Here is a 16,006-nt window from a genome sequence, read left to right as displayed (position 1 = left end):
GTTCTCAAAAGCTTATGTGAGGGTGGAGCTGTGAGAACTTTTGAAAGCCTACCTAATCAAAGTGAAAATCTCAGAAACCTGCTTCACACATCCCCGATCTCAAAAGCTTTCACTGATGCCTGGCCATAATACAATGGCACTAGCCTTGTTTTTTCCCTAGTCTTTCTCTTTTATCTGGCTTAAACCTTCACCATAAGTAACTCTTGTGACTTCCTGCCTGTAACCCTGGTTGTCACAGAGTTCTCTGGTAGCCATGTTTTCCTCTTCCTTTTTCAGCTGGAAGATTACAGTAGATGTAGAATGTAGAGTGAAATTTGGGATAGCAGCTTCCATATTCTCGGGGCCCTGAGGCAAGCCTCAGAGTTGGAGAGAGGTCTTTCTAAGTCAAGCTGCATCATTGCAATATTTTTTCAGTGATGCAGTGTGGTTTTTTTTCAATGTCAATATTTTTATCTGTCTGGGATGTTCATAGTTTAAAAATCCATGTTTTTAAATTTATCCAGTTTTTGTGAGGCTTGCAAGAGAAATTCATACAGTAACAAAACAAACACCAAGTATCTCATCCGAAGGCACATCAAGGGCACATCTTACCCTAAGGAGCAGTTTTGTAGTTGGGATATAGACGTAAACAGAAAGTTTTAAAAGTTTAGATCTACCGAGGAAAAGGCCCGAAAAGGAAAACAGCTGAGCATTTAAGATAGAGCATTTAAAAATAACTCTAGCGCACAAGGGTATTTTGCTTATGAGTTAAAAGTATGTCCTTGTCTTTCTAGGTTTCACAAATGATTTCCATGAATGTCTGACACTAATAACAAATGACTACTCCATGATTTTCCCAAACATTTACCATAACAAATTACAGCTCTAATTATGGCATAACAGATGCTAAGTAATATCATGTCTGCCTCATTCGAGTTATCCCTCTCCTTACTTCAACATGAAGATTCCTACTTCTACTAAGAAAAGTCACCTATAAGTAGCTCTAAATAAAGAGTTGCAGACTGCTGTTGCATATTGAACTTATTGTTATGATGCAAATGTTCATTGTGTTAGCAGCTGATTTAATTGTGAAACTGCACATTCATGCCTCATTGGTTCCTTTCCTCTTTCTCACCCCTCCTCCTCCTCCACTGAGTAAAAAGTTAAAGTGACTTCTTCCTTTTGTTTCCCTCACCCTAGCTGCTGTTAAGGAAGGAGGGCAAGTTTCTCTGTTTCGTCGTTCAGTAGTGCGTGGGATAGTATTTTTGTTAGCATATTCACTGGAAGAAATAAAGAACTTTCTTCGCTATTCTTACATGCATTTACATCTGAGTGTTTCTATCTAGTCCTTTCAAAACAAACAAGGTGGGGGTGATTTAGTTTAGAATATGAACTATTTGCCCACACTGTGGAAACCACTTTAGTCGTATTTGGACTTAATCTCAACAATTCCACATGTAGTTGTCTTAGTCTATTGATGTTACAGCAGTGACTCCACTAATGTGCATGGGATTCAGGACAAGGGTATGTGTGTTTCTACTGTGCCTAGTACAACATGGAACCTATCTTGACTGGGGCCTCTGTCTGCTACTGTCATTTAAATAATAAATAATTCTTAATCCATGAATTAGAGAGATGGGATAGAATCCTGGTGTCTACGCAGGGTTCTCGTCCTAAGACAGGCAGAAAACTGTTGTTGAAGTATTATGGCACCTGGGAATGGGGAATTTTGCCCACTTAAGAATTGGATCCAACAAAATGTATTCATAAATTTGATTTAGATTCTTTGATTAGAATAAAACAAATCAGGAGTCTGTGCCAGCAGGCATATGGGGTAAGAGAAGGTCTAGCTTCTAACATTCATTTCTTCTGTGGAAAGAAAAGTTGATAGAGTGAACGTATTAGTTAAATATAACTTCCATCTTTGTGGGTTTCTTTTCAAGTGGAACAGAATAACTGTAATCAGAATTTAATGTTCCAAAACTGGAATGCTCTCAGTAACCATGCTGCAAATCCGGAGTAACTCCATGGAGAATTCGATTTGGGTTTACACCAGTGTGTAACTGAAAGCAGAATTTTGCCAAATGCATCCTTCCTTTGCATAAAATGTAATGTACCCCCTTGGGTTTAGGAAGCACTGCAAAGTTGCTACAGTGATCTTATATGCCTTGTATCAGCTCTGCGTTGAAGTGCAATCACATACAGAGATTGTTGTTCAGCCTTATTCCCACATCTCATCAAAAAGGTGATTGTATCAAGCACCAACTAGTCACCATGCTGATCCTCGCACCCTGTGCTAGACCCTGGCATTCTCAGTTCAAGGCTTTCTTCATTGTAAAGCATCCGGATTCTGTTGGTAATTGGTTGAATCAGATTTAACAATGCAGTCAGATAAACAGTTGTGGCAGCTGCTGCCATGGCAACACCATCATGCTTACCCTCCCAGTGCGCCCTCTTCCCTCCCCCACCAACACACACACACAGACGCGCACATATACACCCCTCCTCCTCTCCAGCAAGTGACACACTCACTAATGGTCTGTACAGTCAGGAGGGTTTAATGGCAGAGATCTTTGCTTTCAAAACTGTTCAAAATGATGAACGGAGAAGCAGCCCAGAAAAGCGATGTTGGGGAGAAGTACAACGGCAGTAATCAGAGGAGGAAAAGACCCAAGAAGGTAATGTGAACGGAGACAGCAAAAATGTTGTGTGAGGAAACAGAGCGAGACTGTAGGAGTGGCTTGGAGACCAGGGATGCTGGAGCATCGAGCCTCTTTAATTGAAGGCAGAGATATGTCTATAGCTTTCCACTTTCTCTTATTCTGTAGATGAGGGAAAGGCAAGCAGCACTGACTTGTTTGTTTGTTGATAACATTGTAGTTTAATATAGAGCTCATAATGGGTGAGCTGGCTGAGATACTGTGATGTGTACACAGCTAAGGTGTGCGGTGTATGTGAAGCTTAGAGAGGGATTTTGTTGCTGCCAGTGATGGATGGCTCCATAGCTAACCTGGTGAGAGAGAAAATCCTAGAGTTTTTGGTGTGTCTTGAAAGGTGAACTAATAATATTGCGTTAACCAATCTGGGCAGTGAAGTGAAAGGCTTTTTTCACAAGCAGCTGCCAGTTTTGTTGCATTAGTCTTGACTTCATTAGACAGCAAATGCCTTTCAGCTCTGGATTCAGTATGTCCCTTTTCGGATAGAGGCAATTAGTTGTGACAGAAGAAATTTTACACCTGGGCATGATGTCTCTGATTTAACTTTTATTTTTTTCATTATTTTTTTTGGAATGACTGCAAATTTGCCTGCAAATGGATTTACCTACCTTTCATTTAATTTGGCAAGAAAGTTCTGTACCTCTTATGTTGGTTTAAGAAAATGGCTAAACAGAAGGTATAAAATAAATTTAAAAAATACAGTTCAGCATTTTGTATAGATCCCTGTAGCACTTCAGTGGTGAAAACCAATAAGGTAAAACTCTACAGCCACACCCAGTTTCCAAGACACAGTTTTTTTCTACACTGTGTCTCTAGTGAGACTGATTTATTTTTTTACAGCTTCCAGTACCCAACCGTTGAACCCCCAACTTGAAGTAGCATCCTCTTACAATTAAGACCATTGATTAAATGAATTGCTCTTGATTATTTTTCTTTTCTCTTTCTTTTAATGGGAAAGAGTGTAGATGATCCTGCAAAATTGTAAAATGGCAGGTAAGGCAAAGACTTATCTCAGCCACCCACCCATGTTTTATTTATTAAGGGCTAGACTCTGCCTCTCATTGAGTAACATCTTATCCTCCAAGTAGTCTGATTTAAATTGGACAACCCATCTAGTAAGGTATTGCTCAAAGTGAGGCAAAATCTAGCCCTTAAAAACAGCTTGCAGTGAATATTCACTAATATATTTTGCAGTTGCCTTTTTAAAACTTATATAGACTTTATACTGTTATAACATTGTGTTCTGGGGAAATAAACCACTGTATTTTTTGAAATCTGATCATATATGATGGGTATAACAGAGACTAATTAATGCAGGCCTTTAGAAAAAGGAGTTTGAACTAGTAAAGGAAGTGTCCTTATAGATGATAAATATGATATGTACCTTTATATCTCACAAAGAAGCCTGTGTTTGAATAACTACAAGGATGTGACATAATCCAGCCAAAGCAAGAAAACGGAGAGAAGGCTGAAACGTCCCCACCCCATTCCACTGTGCCTGGAATATTGCCTGAGTCTCCACACAGTGGGGAATTTTATATAGCACATTGGGTTTTAGTGTTTTTGCCTCATCTTAACTCTAAATTTTAGGGCCAAATTTTCAAAGGGCCTTTATCTGTGCGTATGTGTGTAAAACTCCTATGGGCATGTACATGTGGAAACCAGGTAATCAAGTGCAATTATATTAGACATTATTATTATTAGATGGGCTAGAAGATCTAATAATATAGTTAGGTCTTTTCCATCTCTAATTTTTATGAGTTACACATCTTTTAGGTTGTTTTTAAATCTAATTGTGTCAGACACTTCTTGTCCCTGGAATGCTAATATATTCCAGTTTGCTGCTAGCCAAATGAATGCATCAAAATGTGTGTATTTATTTAAAAAAAAATCCAGAGTCTCCCAAGGGCTAATATATTTATATCTTTCAGAAATATAGTAAGTGGTCACAAAGCTCTTTAAAATGTTTTAATAATTTTAAAAGAACAATTGAAGCTATTTCAGTTCAAGTACAACAAAATCTTTAAACCTCATCTTCTTGGTAACTTTCCTTGCACATATTATAACAATGACTTGAGTGCATTAGACATTGAGGCTTCAAGCCTGCAAAGGGGCCTGCCTGCATCCTGGACCCTTGCTTCCATGTGAAGTCTCCATGTGGCAGTATGGCTCAGCACATGAAGATTCCTTTGTAGACTCTGGGGATACATTGCTAGGACTCCGGAATCCAGTCAGATCCATGCAGGTGGATCTTCATGGCTGCCTGGAGTCTTGCTGAAGTCCCTGGGCCTCCTCATAAACTCAGGAATCCAACCGCATGACTTAGTCTGCAGGATTAGGGCCTAAATTTCTAGGTGAATTAAAAAAAATATTTTACACATTCAAAGTGACTAAATAGATTTTTTATTTTTTTTTACTCTGCCTAGAAGAAAATATTAAGGCTAAGAATTAGCTGAAGGCAAAAGCTTATATCAGAGAAAGATGGGATATATTAGAATGGTGGTGTAGGGGCAGCATGAACTGTATAGCTGCTGTATTCAGCACAGTGGGATGATTCTTAATGTAAAGCCAGCACTTTGGAGCAACATACGTGGAGCAGCACCTGTTGTCATTGGACCTGCACACCTGGTGCCTGTTGCAACACCCAACCTGTACAGTGCCATAGCGCTGATTAATTCCTATAATTGCTCTGGTAGCTCCTGGGGGATCATCCTGTGGCATTGTGAGCACTTTCTGGAAGGTGCTAAGGGCCATGGTGAGCACTTTCTGGAGGTCTCAAACTCCCGCTTGCTTCACTGGAGTAAGCCTGGCATGGGCCATGAGTTGTAGAATGCTATGAAGTTAATTTCTTAATATAGTACATTATTGTCATGGGAAATGAGGTGTTTTTTTTTTGTTTTTTCTTTTTTTAATTGTAGCACTTCTCTGTTGGGAAGAGCCTGTGGTGGTCTTTGTGGCAAGTTAACTTGTTCCTGTTTCCAGTAATACAATCACAGATGGCAAGAGGGTTTCTAAAACCCACAGATTTTTATTAAACTGGTGATCATAAAACATATAAAATGTGTCATTGATGGATGAAGAAATGGTCTGTCTCACTTTAGTGAAGACTCCCACTCTGAACAGTTGCATTACTTGTTCTTCAAGAGTGATTTAACTTTAGGGACTGCCTCTTGTAGTTGTCAGGCACAATGAAGACCCAATCTCAGCTGCGGCATCTAGGCTCCGCTATAGCATAAATTAAAAAAAATAATAATTGTTGGTGTGGTTATTTTTTTTTAAAAAGTAGGTGTAGTGTAGGATAGGGAATAATCACTTTGCAGATTGGCTTTATATTACTTAAAATGACAAATCAATAGTGATGACACAGAGTCTGGCGTTTGCATGGCAGACCTTTTGCAGTTTGTTACATCAAAAATTGGTTATTTGTTTATTTGAAGCTAGCCTGATGTGATTAGTGTGTTTGTTTTTCTAAACCTGAATCTTTCACCCTATTTTAATCTTAGCCAATAGTTTCACATTTGCCCTTTTTCATATTAAATATCTTCTGCAGGTCTGTGCTTGCAAACATTGTAGAGTAGCTTTCAGAGGTTGAATTATACTTACAGGCTGTTCAGTTTTAATGACTATAAATGTGACTATTTAAACACTTACTGTATTAGTTTTGTAAATTACTTTATTTATCCCTCTGCCAAATTCAGAGGAAAATTCTGTATTTATTGATCTTTATATTTGTAGAAAACAAACTAGTGAGTTGTCATAAATATTTATTTATCTAAGCTGTTGTGAGTGCCATCAGAAGTAAATTTTTAACCAGTGGTCAGTCTTCTTGTAAAATCAATATGGAGATTTCTAAAATAATAGTTCCCTTCTGCTGCCATTTGTTTGTTCTAAGTTTATTGCTTTTATTTTCCTTAGCTCTGCCCATCCAGCCATCATCAGTTAATTCTATTTCCCAATCTCTGCCATTGTTCCTGGAAATGGACAGGTCAACACTACTCTTTGCACCAACACATAGGCTCTTGTCTGGGTAGTTTAACCCTACCCACGTCCCACCAGCCTAAGAGAGAGTAGCCTCTGCTAATCTCAGTGGAATGCAGGATTTTACTGCAAATTTCAAGGGCAGAAGAAGCTCGGGAAGAACAATTATGTTAAATAAATCATTTCTTTTTCTCATCCACATTAGAGTGGCTAAAATCGCTTGTACTAAAACCAAGCCAAATTTAGCAGCTCTAATTGTAAGACAACTCACCAGTCTAGTGTGTTGACGAACAATTCTGGTAATAAAAGTGCATTCTTGTACTCAGTGGGTCGATTTATCCTCTCACACCAGTTTTTCAGACCTGTACTTCCATTGGCTTCAGTGGCTCCCACTTTTCATAGGTGTAAGCAAGAGGAGAATTGGGTTCCGTGTTTACAGTGCAATTACTAAGATTGGAATCTGGCCCAGTCTCGTGTCCTCCGACAAGCTTTACAGTATATTAGATTCTTAGTATGAAATTAACTGCGTGGTCACAATTTCATTTCGGTCATATTTTTTTTCCAGGTTTAATTGCTGCTTTTAACAGATAGAAACAAAATATGAAGAGTGTGTTGTGTTTATCTCAGTAGGCACTAAGGACATTGACCCATTACAACAATGAAATTGATGATCATAAAGACCCCTATTAATGACTACATACTGTGGGTAGTTTAATAATGGAAATCAACAAAAAGAGAAATTGTAGTCAAGTTTGGTACATCCCTGGGGGGTAGGTATGTACATGAGGGGGTTAAAAGAGAACTGTATTTTAATTTTAATGTAGTATTTGAAAACTATTATTAGCTTTTGATTTTCTGTCTAGGGATGTTATGCTTAAGACGGAGTAAAATTTTCCTCTCTGTTCCACAGAGCAGTTGAGCTCAACTGTGATATCCTATTCTCACTACTTGATCCAGTTGGAATTCTGTGCATGAAAGGAGAGCAGAATATTGGCTGAGATCATCTGCCATGTGGACCTGAGAGGAGAAAATTGTTTAAGTAAAATCAAATAGTGACAGAGTTCAGCGAATGTTTACTTAAGCTTAAGTGGTGCCTTGCATTCAATGATCTCCAAGTTCTTTACAGTCAATCCTTCAACACTCTGTTAGCCCTGTTTTAAAGAAGGAGAAGCTGAGGCACATTTAGGTTAAAAGATTTTTCCACAGGTCACGTGTGAGGTTCTAGCAGAGCTGGTAATAGAACTGAGGAGTCCTGATCTCTAGACTCTTGATTTCACTGCTAGATCACAAAGCTGATGAAGAGCGTATGGTAGGGAACACTTTCCCTTTTGTGACTTTATTAAGAACATCTTACATTACCTTACGTTAATTACAAACCCACTCCTCTACAGTTATTGCTAGAGATGAACTGAAAACAAAACCAAAATACTCCTGGGCTGTTTGATCAAGATTTGGACTTTGCACATCAGGCTCACCTCTAGTTATAGTACACCTCATTTTAGGTACCTATTGCAAATCTTTGTATAAAAATCCCTGTATACAGTGGGCTTGGTTCTCATTTATACCAAGGCCAATTAATACCAATGCAGCATTGTGAAGTGGCCTTAAAATAGATGTAAATGTGGCCAGCTAACATGGGTATAAAAAAAATAGTGTAGCGAGTGAGACATGGCTTTCCTTGCTGCCTCTCTATTGCGGGAATCTTTCACTACCATGTGTAGCTACACACCACAATGAAATGTGTGGATGCAGCATGCCTTTCACTGCGGCATGTAGCAATGTGGCTAGTGCCTGTACTCTACCTGCCACCATAAGTGTAGACTTAGCCTTAGACAATCCACCCACCTAGATAGCCCCAAATACTTGTACCCATTTTGCTCCCCAGACAGCCCCCACTCAGCATCCAGTTACCCACACACACAGGCCCCAGTCTCACCCTACCAACCTCTACATACCCTTGCTACTTGGGGAGGGTGTGCTGACCAAAAGGTGAAGTTTGTGGCTATATGCAAACTTGCCAGTGCATGTATTGACATATGACATGTATAGTTAGGGTGACCAGACAGCAACTGTGAAAAAATGGGATGGGGGTGAGGGATAATAGGTGCCTATATAAGAAAAAGTCCCCAAAAACGGGACTGTCCCTTTAAAAATGGGACATCATGTCACTATGTATAGTAGACAAATGTTTAAGGTAAAAATAAGGAACCCCGGACCTTACAGGGTGAGAGGAGCAGAGGGAAGCTTGGGACAAGGAGGAGGTGACTGAGAGCTCTTACCTTCAGGTTAAACTGCTGCAATTAGATATTTTCCAGTCTTTACAAACTAAACAAGTTTCTGGTCTAGGTGAACAGAGGTTGTTTAGATCTAGATTTGAAGTCATTGTAACTGCTTCTGAACTGTGTGTGTTGTTTCAAGTGCAATTGAAACGTCCCACTGTTTACTGCATGAATGCATGTTATAGACCACAGGGCACTCCGTCACCATTCACAAACATCAGAATGCTGCCAGAAACGACCTCCACACAACAGACCAATTTTTCAGGTATATACCAGCTCCTGAACTGCATGGACAACACTTAAATTTATTGACATAGCCCACATTGTCACATACAAATCTTAGAGTTAGAAACGCAAATACCCAGTTCGCATGTCCATTTTCCCCTTTGCACATTCAACTAGAGAGTGTGAAAATGTGGTTCTGTGTATGTATTTATTTAAAAATATGGCATTGCCGACTTGTATTTTAAGCCAGTTGCCTGAACATTGTCCAGAAAATAATAGATGCCTCCTCATAAACTTCTGGAAATACAAAAACAATCCTTCAGAACAAAGATAAAGTAATTTGGTCAGGCTGATTTAAAACATAATGGATGCTTGTATGAATTCTCTCACCTTTTGTATTGCTGCATCCAGCTGGCTAGCCACTATACTTACAGGTAAGTAATCTGTGTTTAAGTTACATTTGCTCTGCAATTTAGCTGATGTGCACATGTGAGCATACGCAAACATTTAAACATTCAGTCTCAGTATGAAGTGCTCTCTAGAGAGAGGGTCTATGTTTGCAATTTAGGCTCTGGGGGAAACAGCTGAATAAATTGCTGTAATTGTGGTTTGAAATGATTTGTCTAGGTTAAACACCATATAGGTTCTACCACATGGTAAGTTGCTCAAAGTATCCTTTGAGCAATGAATAGCATAAATAGTCTTGCATGACATATTCTTATATACAGTGCTGTAATTTTTGGATCTGAATAAACCTCCTGTGTGAATTTTGTACTGTATTGCTCTGAATCTACAGAATCATGTAAACTTGTGTTTTTTGTGTTAAATACAGTCTGTTCACTGTGATAACCTGAAAGATGTGGTGGAACAATGTTCAAAATATAGTTAAACCATATCATCACTGCACTTTACTGCCTCAAATAATTCTAAAATACATAAGTGTAAGAGAAGACTAGAAAAATATAGTGAATTCGTATTCTTTTCTACTTTTTGCATCCGAAGAAGTGGGTATTCACCCGCGAAAGCTCATGCTGCAAAACGTCTGTTAGTCTATAAGGTGCCACAGGATTCTTTGCTGCTTCTACAGAACCAGACTAACACGGCTACCCCTCTGATACTTTTCTACATAAATGATTCTGGTCTTTTTGGTGATTGACTATTTTATTTAAAAAATTGCTCTCATGTCATTAACTTGTATTCAAAAGGGTCTGTTATTCCCTTTACAGTTACATGCTGCAAATAGTACTAGCCTCTGTCAAAGGAAGAACAGACCCCAGAATATGGATTAAAGTATCATGAGTTTATAGCAGGGGTGGCCAAACTTACTGACCCTCTGAGTCACATACGATAATCTTCAGAATTTCGAGAGCCGCAAGACACAAACAACCTTTACACGTGCATTTTTTAAAAATAATATCCTACTTATTGTATTACAGCTAATTACTGCTAGAGCTAGAGGCTTTGTGGGTCTCCATCCTGGTCATAAGTCTTTGGAAATCTGGTTGATATGTTGTCGAGGCAGTACGGGGGAGCTTGGTCTGATGTTGATTTGTAAGGCCTGCATGATATTTTGATTTTACAAACTTCATCATGGAGTATGGCAATTCACAGCAGTATATTGGGCCAAAAATTGAAATGAGTCACACACTAGTCTTTTTGAGTTGAGAATACTTCATTCCTGGCCCTTGCTTCCAGAACTCGATTGAAGACTGTGATTTATGCAACTTCTTTAAAGCCTGGTCTTCGTGGAGTTCCAATAGTTCCATTTCTACAGTAGATGTTTCTGTAATGCTAGAGAATTCTTTAGATCATTTTGCATATTGCTTGCAACATCAGCACTGATCTGGGAGATCCCCCTCTCCCTAGTGTGGTGCAAAATTAGAATTTGCTGTATTAGTTGTTGAAATTTTGTGTTAGTTGGATCTAAAATTGCAACCACTTCTGAAATATTCTTTGTAACAAATTCTCCATCAGAATACGGACGTGTTGTATGAGTGATATTCCATGCCATAACAAAACTAGCTTCAGTCGTTGTCAGGTTCCTTAATGAATGCCAAAGGTAGTGTCTGTTGACTGTTGAGGTGTAATTTTAATGTGGTTAGCTTGTTTTTCCTTAATTCTGATAGAGTATTTAGAGGAAAAGTTGTCGTGATTCATTTTGTCGTGACATTTCAAGTTGCCCGCTTTGTAGTGAGAGAGCAATGCATTGCAGATAAGGCACAGGGGTTTGCCATCTTTACTAGTGAATGCAAAATCTTTCTCCCATTCTGGCTGAAAACTTTTTGGTTTTCTTCTTCATACTTGCGCTTTTACAGTTTGAAGATATCATTGTCCTCCACAAAATTAACATAGGGTTAACACTTCAATCTAAAACTATTCAGCTGCGACTTATGAACAGTAAACACAGCCTGTAGTGTGCCGCAAATGCAAGGAGATCACAGCACATGAGGTCTGCACCGCACTTCAGTGTCACAATTTCCTGTTATACTAAGCATGTGCTGCTGAAGCTGGAGCCTAGGCACCACTTGCAGGGCTGAAGCCCCAGCACCAGCTTGCCTCCTCCTGTGGGGCTGAAGCCCCCAGCAGCAGCGCCCTTCAGCCTGCAGGGCTGGAGCTCTGAGCACTGGGTTGCTGCCTCCTGCAGGGCTGAAGCACCAGCTCACACCCATAGGGCAGTCCTGAGCTTCGACTTGCCCCCCAATGGGGATGAAGCCCTGAGCCATGGCCCCCCACCGGGGGTGAAGCCACAAGCGCCCGCAAAATCTGCTGCGGGGCGAAGCCCCGAGCCTTGCTGCCCCACCATGGGGCTGGAGCCGCAATTGCTCGCTCTTCCCTCCTCTCCGCCGGCGTCGTCCCTCCCTTTCCCACCCCCAGCAGAGTGAAGCCTCAAGCGCTGCGAGCCATGGTTTGGCCACACCTGGTTTATAGTATAGTATTATAGTTCTTTATCATGGAAACAATTATTAAGATTTGACTGATTGCCCTGTTACTTATACTGATATGAATCAAAGGAGTTACGTTAATGTAAAAATAATATAAATGAGGAAAATCAAGTGCGCTCTCTTGTGTAGGTATATGTGTAATTATAATATACTTCTATCTGCATATCTGTCCATGTATTTTTTTTTGTCTAGGCAACTATCTAACCAACCAACCAACCACAAAGGACTAAATCCTCAGCTGGTGTAAATCATTGTAACTGCATTAGAGTCAGTGGGGACTCTGCCAATTTACACCAACAGAGGATCTGGTCCCATATTGATACATATGTGTATATTATAAAATATTAAAATTGAACATGTTTAAGATTGGGAATCAGAAACGCTGGAATGCATAGAGCATCTCCAATCCAGATGTGATTCATACTCATTAGCTTTGAAACACTGATGAAAGAAGCTTTATGAGCTGGCTTTTCCATCAGAGCTTTAACTGTTTTACTCAAATTGATGACACTCCAATGACTACAGCCTTCTCAAAATAAGTAAGAGAGTAAGCAAAGATTGGAAATACATTCTGTTCCTACTCTAAAGGTCACTGCTTTATCAAAAAGCTTAATGCCCCAGTTACAGAACACAGGCCTCCCATTCAGTTGCTGGGAATATCGGCAACAGGTTACTGTATGGGAAATGTAACTTCCATTCATACAGTGTAGGACTGAATGGGGCTTGGCCTTTGCTTGGGTACAGTATTGACTGTGGGGAGGGCTGGCACAAGACTTTGCCCCTGGCCTTGGACTCCCTGCACAAAGTGCTGGTACTATTTTAATTTTTATATGTATTAATTGTTTCTGGTAGCTCCCACAATGCACTAGGCACTTCTGTAGCGGTTTCAGTGCTAAAGAGCTCTCAGTAGCAGTCCCTATGCTCCAGGGAAGACAGGGACTATTTCATGGAAGTGCCCCACGAGGTGAAAGCCCTTGCTGCAGATAGAGCATGCTGCACCATCCTACTAGAGAGTACAGCAGATGCACTCCCTGGAGTTCTTGAGATGTAGCTCCTCCTGGAGCTCATTGCTGGGGGGGGCAGTGGATGCTCCATGTCAAACCAAACACAGCTCTGAGGAGAAATTATAAAGTTTGGATTGTAATGTTGTCAAGGGAAACCCCCTCCCACAAAACTACTGCTGAAAATGAAAACCTCTTCTGAATAATGTGGCTATATCCAAATGAACACCAGACAAGGCCAATTTAAAAAGTCATTAAAGGAAAGTAGTAAAAAGTAATTAGTGAAAGCTGACCTTTTCTTGTAATTAAAGTGACTGAGATACACAATGTGTATAACAGCATAAACAAGTCAACATACTTAAGAGTCAATGAAGCGTCATCTGTTTGGGTTTGATCCTATATAGCACAAGGTGAATGGACTATGCACGTAGGTAAGCATTCTAGGACTGGGAACTTTGCTTAGATTCTTCCATCTGTTCTTTTCTGGGGATTAATGAAATGGTGCAATACATGAATAAAGAAACTTTATTTTATATTTTATTTATAGGAGGAGGAAAACACGTGAAATGTTATGCTGATGTTTTTACAAAAAATTTATGTACCATTTAATGAAGGAGCATGAAGAATGAAACACTGCAGAGTGAGATAAATTTCTACTCTGTATGCCCTTAAGAAGATAACATCTGGTTTCATGATCCAAGAGTTTTGAAATTAACTTTTGAATGAAAATGAAAGTGATCAGGTCCAGTGTTGGATTTTTTTGGTGTCCGGGATTTAGAAGGGAAATTCTACTTCATGTTATCTATCAGGAAGAACATATGAAGCGCATTTAATATTACAATAATTTGAAAATATATATGTAATTGTTTCTTTTTTCTGTCTAAGAATATGATCTGTAACATTATTCATTTATTTATTTATACATAATACAGAAGTGCATAGTAATCCCAATTGAGATTGGAATTTCATTGTGCTAGATGCTGTACCAATGTATAAAATACTCTTGAATAGCACTTTTCATCAGTAGATTTCAAAGCACTTTACAAAGGATGTCCATATCATTCTCCCCATTTTACAGACAGTGAAACTGAGGCACAGAGATTAAGTGACTTGTGCAAAGTCACTCAGCAGACTATTAGTAGAGCTGGGAATAGGTCTCAGTCCAGTCTTCTATCCATTAGGCAACACTGCCTCCCCATATAGTAAGAGACACTCTGCCCCAAAGATTTAACACTCTAAATATGTAAGATGTAGGGTCTGAGAAAGGAAGGATTATTAATATTATTACAGCAGAATACAATTCTGTTCCTAAAGGAAATATAGCTTACCCTCTTCCACCTTTACAGCTAAATGCATAGTGGGTCTCCCTCCCTGATGATCATCCTCACAGCGTTCATCTATGTTAGTCCCAGGGGCCTTGCAGATTCTTGAAAGATAATGTTTCACAGCACTATGACTTTGTGCTGTTTCTCATATGTGTACACTTATAAAAGCAGAAAATGAGGGGACTGGATAGTTGAGACTGATCATTGGATATGGAGCTGTTTATCACCAGTTCAAATGTGGTTGAGGTTAATGGCGTTACTGCTTTGACGACTGGTAGCAGGTTTTGGGGTGCTGCACTGGGCTTGTTTCCCACTAGGACAGGAATTCATTACATAGATTCAGGGCATTTTTAGTGTCACTTATTTTCAAAATGTTCACAAATTCTGTTAACTTTGAACAGAAGTGGTCAGAAGTGCACACGGCAATTCCACACACACAGACCCCAGGTAATGCTGAGTCATTTCCATTGCCAAGAAACAGCTCCCTTGGCCTTTGTCCCTTTTGCTTTCCATACCCTGCTTGTTCTCTCTTGCCTGTGCCCTGTACTTTTCCTTGGAAAACCTCTTAACCCAAAGTCACTAACCTTTGGCAACGTCATTCCCAGGGATACTTGAGGTAGACTGGGGGCATTAGCCCAACCTTTCTGTGGCTGGTCTGCACAAAGAAACTATATCCAGTGTCCACTGGAGCGGAGTACTTAACCCACAAATTCCCTTATGGCATGAGCCAAAAAGCATGGAAGCAAATGAAAGACACTCATTGACTTCAGTGGTTTTCGGATTCCGTCTTTCATGGCTTTGGGATTCAGTCCAAGGGTAAGTTCAACTTGTGCAAATTGCATCTTTTCTTGTCTACTGTTAAGGTTTGCACGACTGCAGCTACGTTGATTGCTGAACTGGGGCTAAACATCAGTATAGATAAGGCTAAGGCCTCGGTTTGAGGTCTTTAGCAATCCATCTCTTGGGCCAGACCACCTGTTTAACCCTTCATCAGGCAACTTTCATATGGAAAACTTGTATTGGTAATTGAGATCAGGTATTTCGTTAACACCTTTAACACAACAGTAATTACCACTTGATTGGCTATTCATGTTCCTTGGTGAATTGAACTAATGTCAGTCCAGGGGCCATAAACCAACTGTCATCAAAACCACAGATACCTGCAAAAACATACCGGTACATATTATTGAAGCATGTCAGTTAACCTTTAGAATAGTATGATTGCAGCACTGAAGACACATCCCAGTCTGAAGGGTAGAGTTCACCTTGTGAAGGCTGGAGGCGCAACATACTGGTGAATTATTTATGCCAAAGAGCATTAAGAAAAGATCTTCTGGGAAGGGCTGATTTTTTTTCATTGATTTCTGTAGACCAATAAATTATTTCAAACAGCTCCCTTCACTTTTAGCTGCCTAGCTATCATCAAAGATTTGTTTTGTATTTGGTTTTATGCCATTGCCAAGACTTGGGGATCTGTTTCCCCTCTATGGTCCATGTTAAAGCATGCCTGCAGGACTCTCATGTGTGAGGGTGAAACAGCACTTTCCTCTTTGAAGGCAT

General features: G+C 39.7%; 1 protein-coding gene across 49 annotated transcripts in view; it reads left to right on the top strand.

Annotated features, from left to right (window-relative positions):
• The window catches only part of ANK2 (ankyrin 2), a 561,730-nt gene that overhangs the window by 196,790 nt on the left and 348,934 nt on the right, over positions 1-16,006 (top strand). For 47 of the 49 annotated variants that reach the window (XM_039542508.1, XM_039542507.1, XM_039542505.1 and 44 more), the window contains exon 1: positions 2,527-2,657. The exons of the other annotated variants lie outside the window; for them this stretch is intronic. In XM_039542508.1, coding sequence (XP_039398442.1) covers positions 2,574-2,657 — 84 coding nt within the window. In that variant the 5' untranslated portion in view covers positions 2,527-2,573. Of the gene's footprint in view, positions 1-2,526; positions 2,658-16,006 lie in introns of those variants that run through there. 49 annotated transcript variants of the gene reach the window in all.

Source organism: Mauremys reevesii, linkage group 5 (genome assembly GCF_016161935.1).
Source record: "Mauremys reevesii isolate NIE-2019 linkage group 5, ASM1616193v1, whole genome shotgun sequence".
Classification (NCBI taxonomy): domain Eukaryota; kingdom Metazoa; phylum Chordata; order Testudines; family Geoemydidae; genus Mauremys; species Mauremys reevesii.
This window is presented reverse-complemented; position numbering and strand designations above follow the sequence as displayed.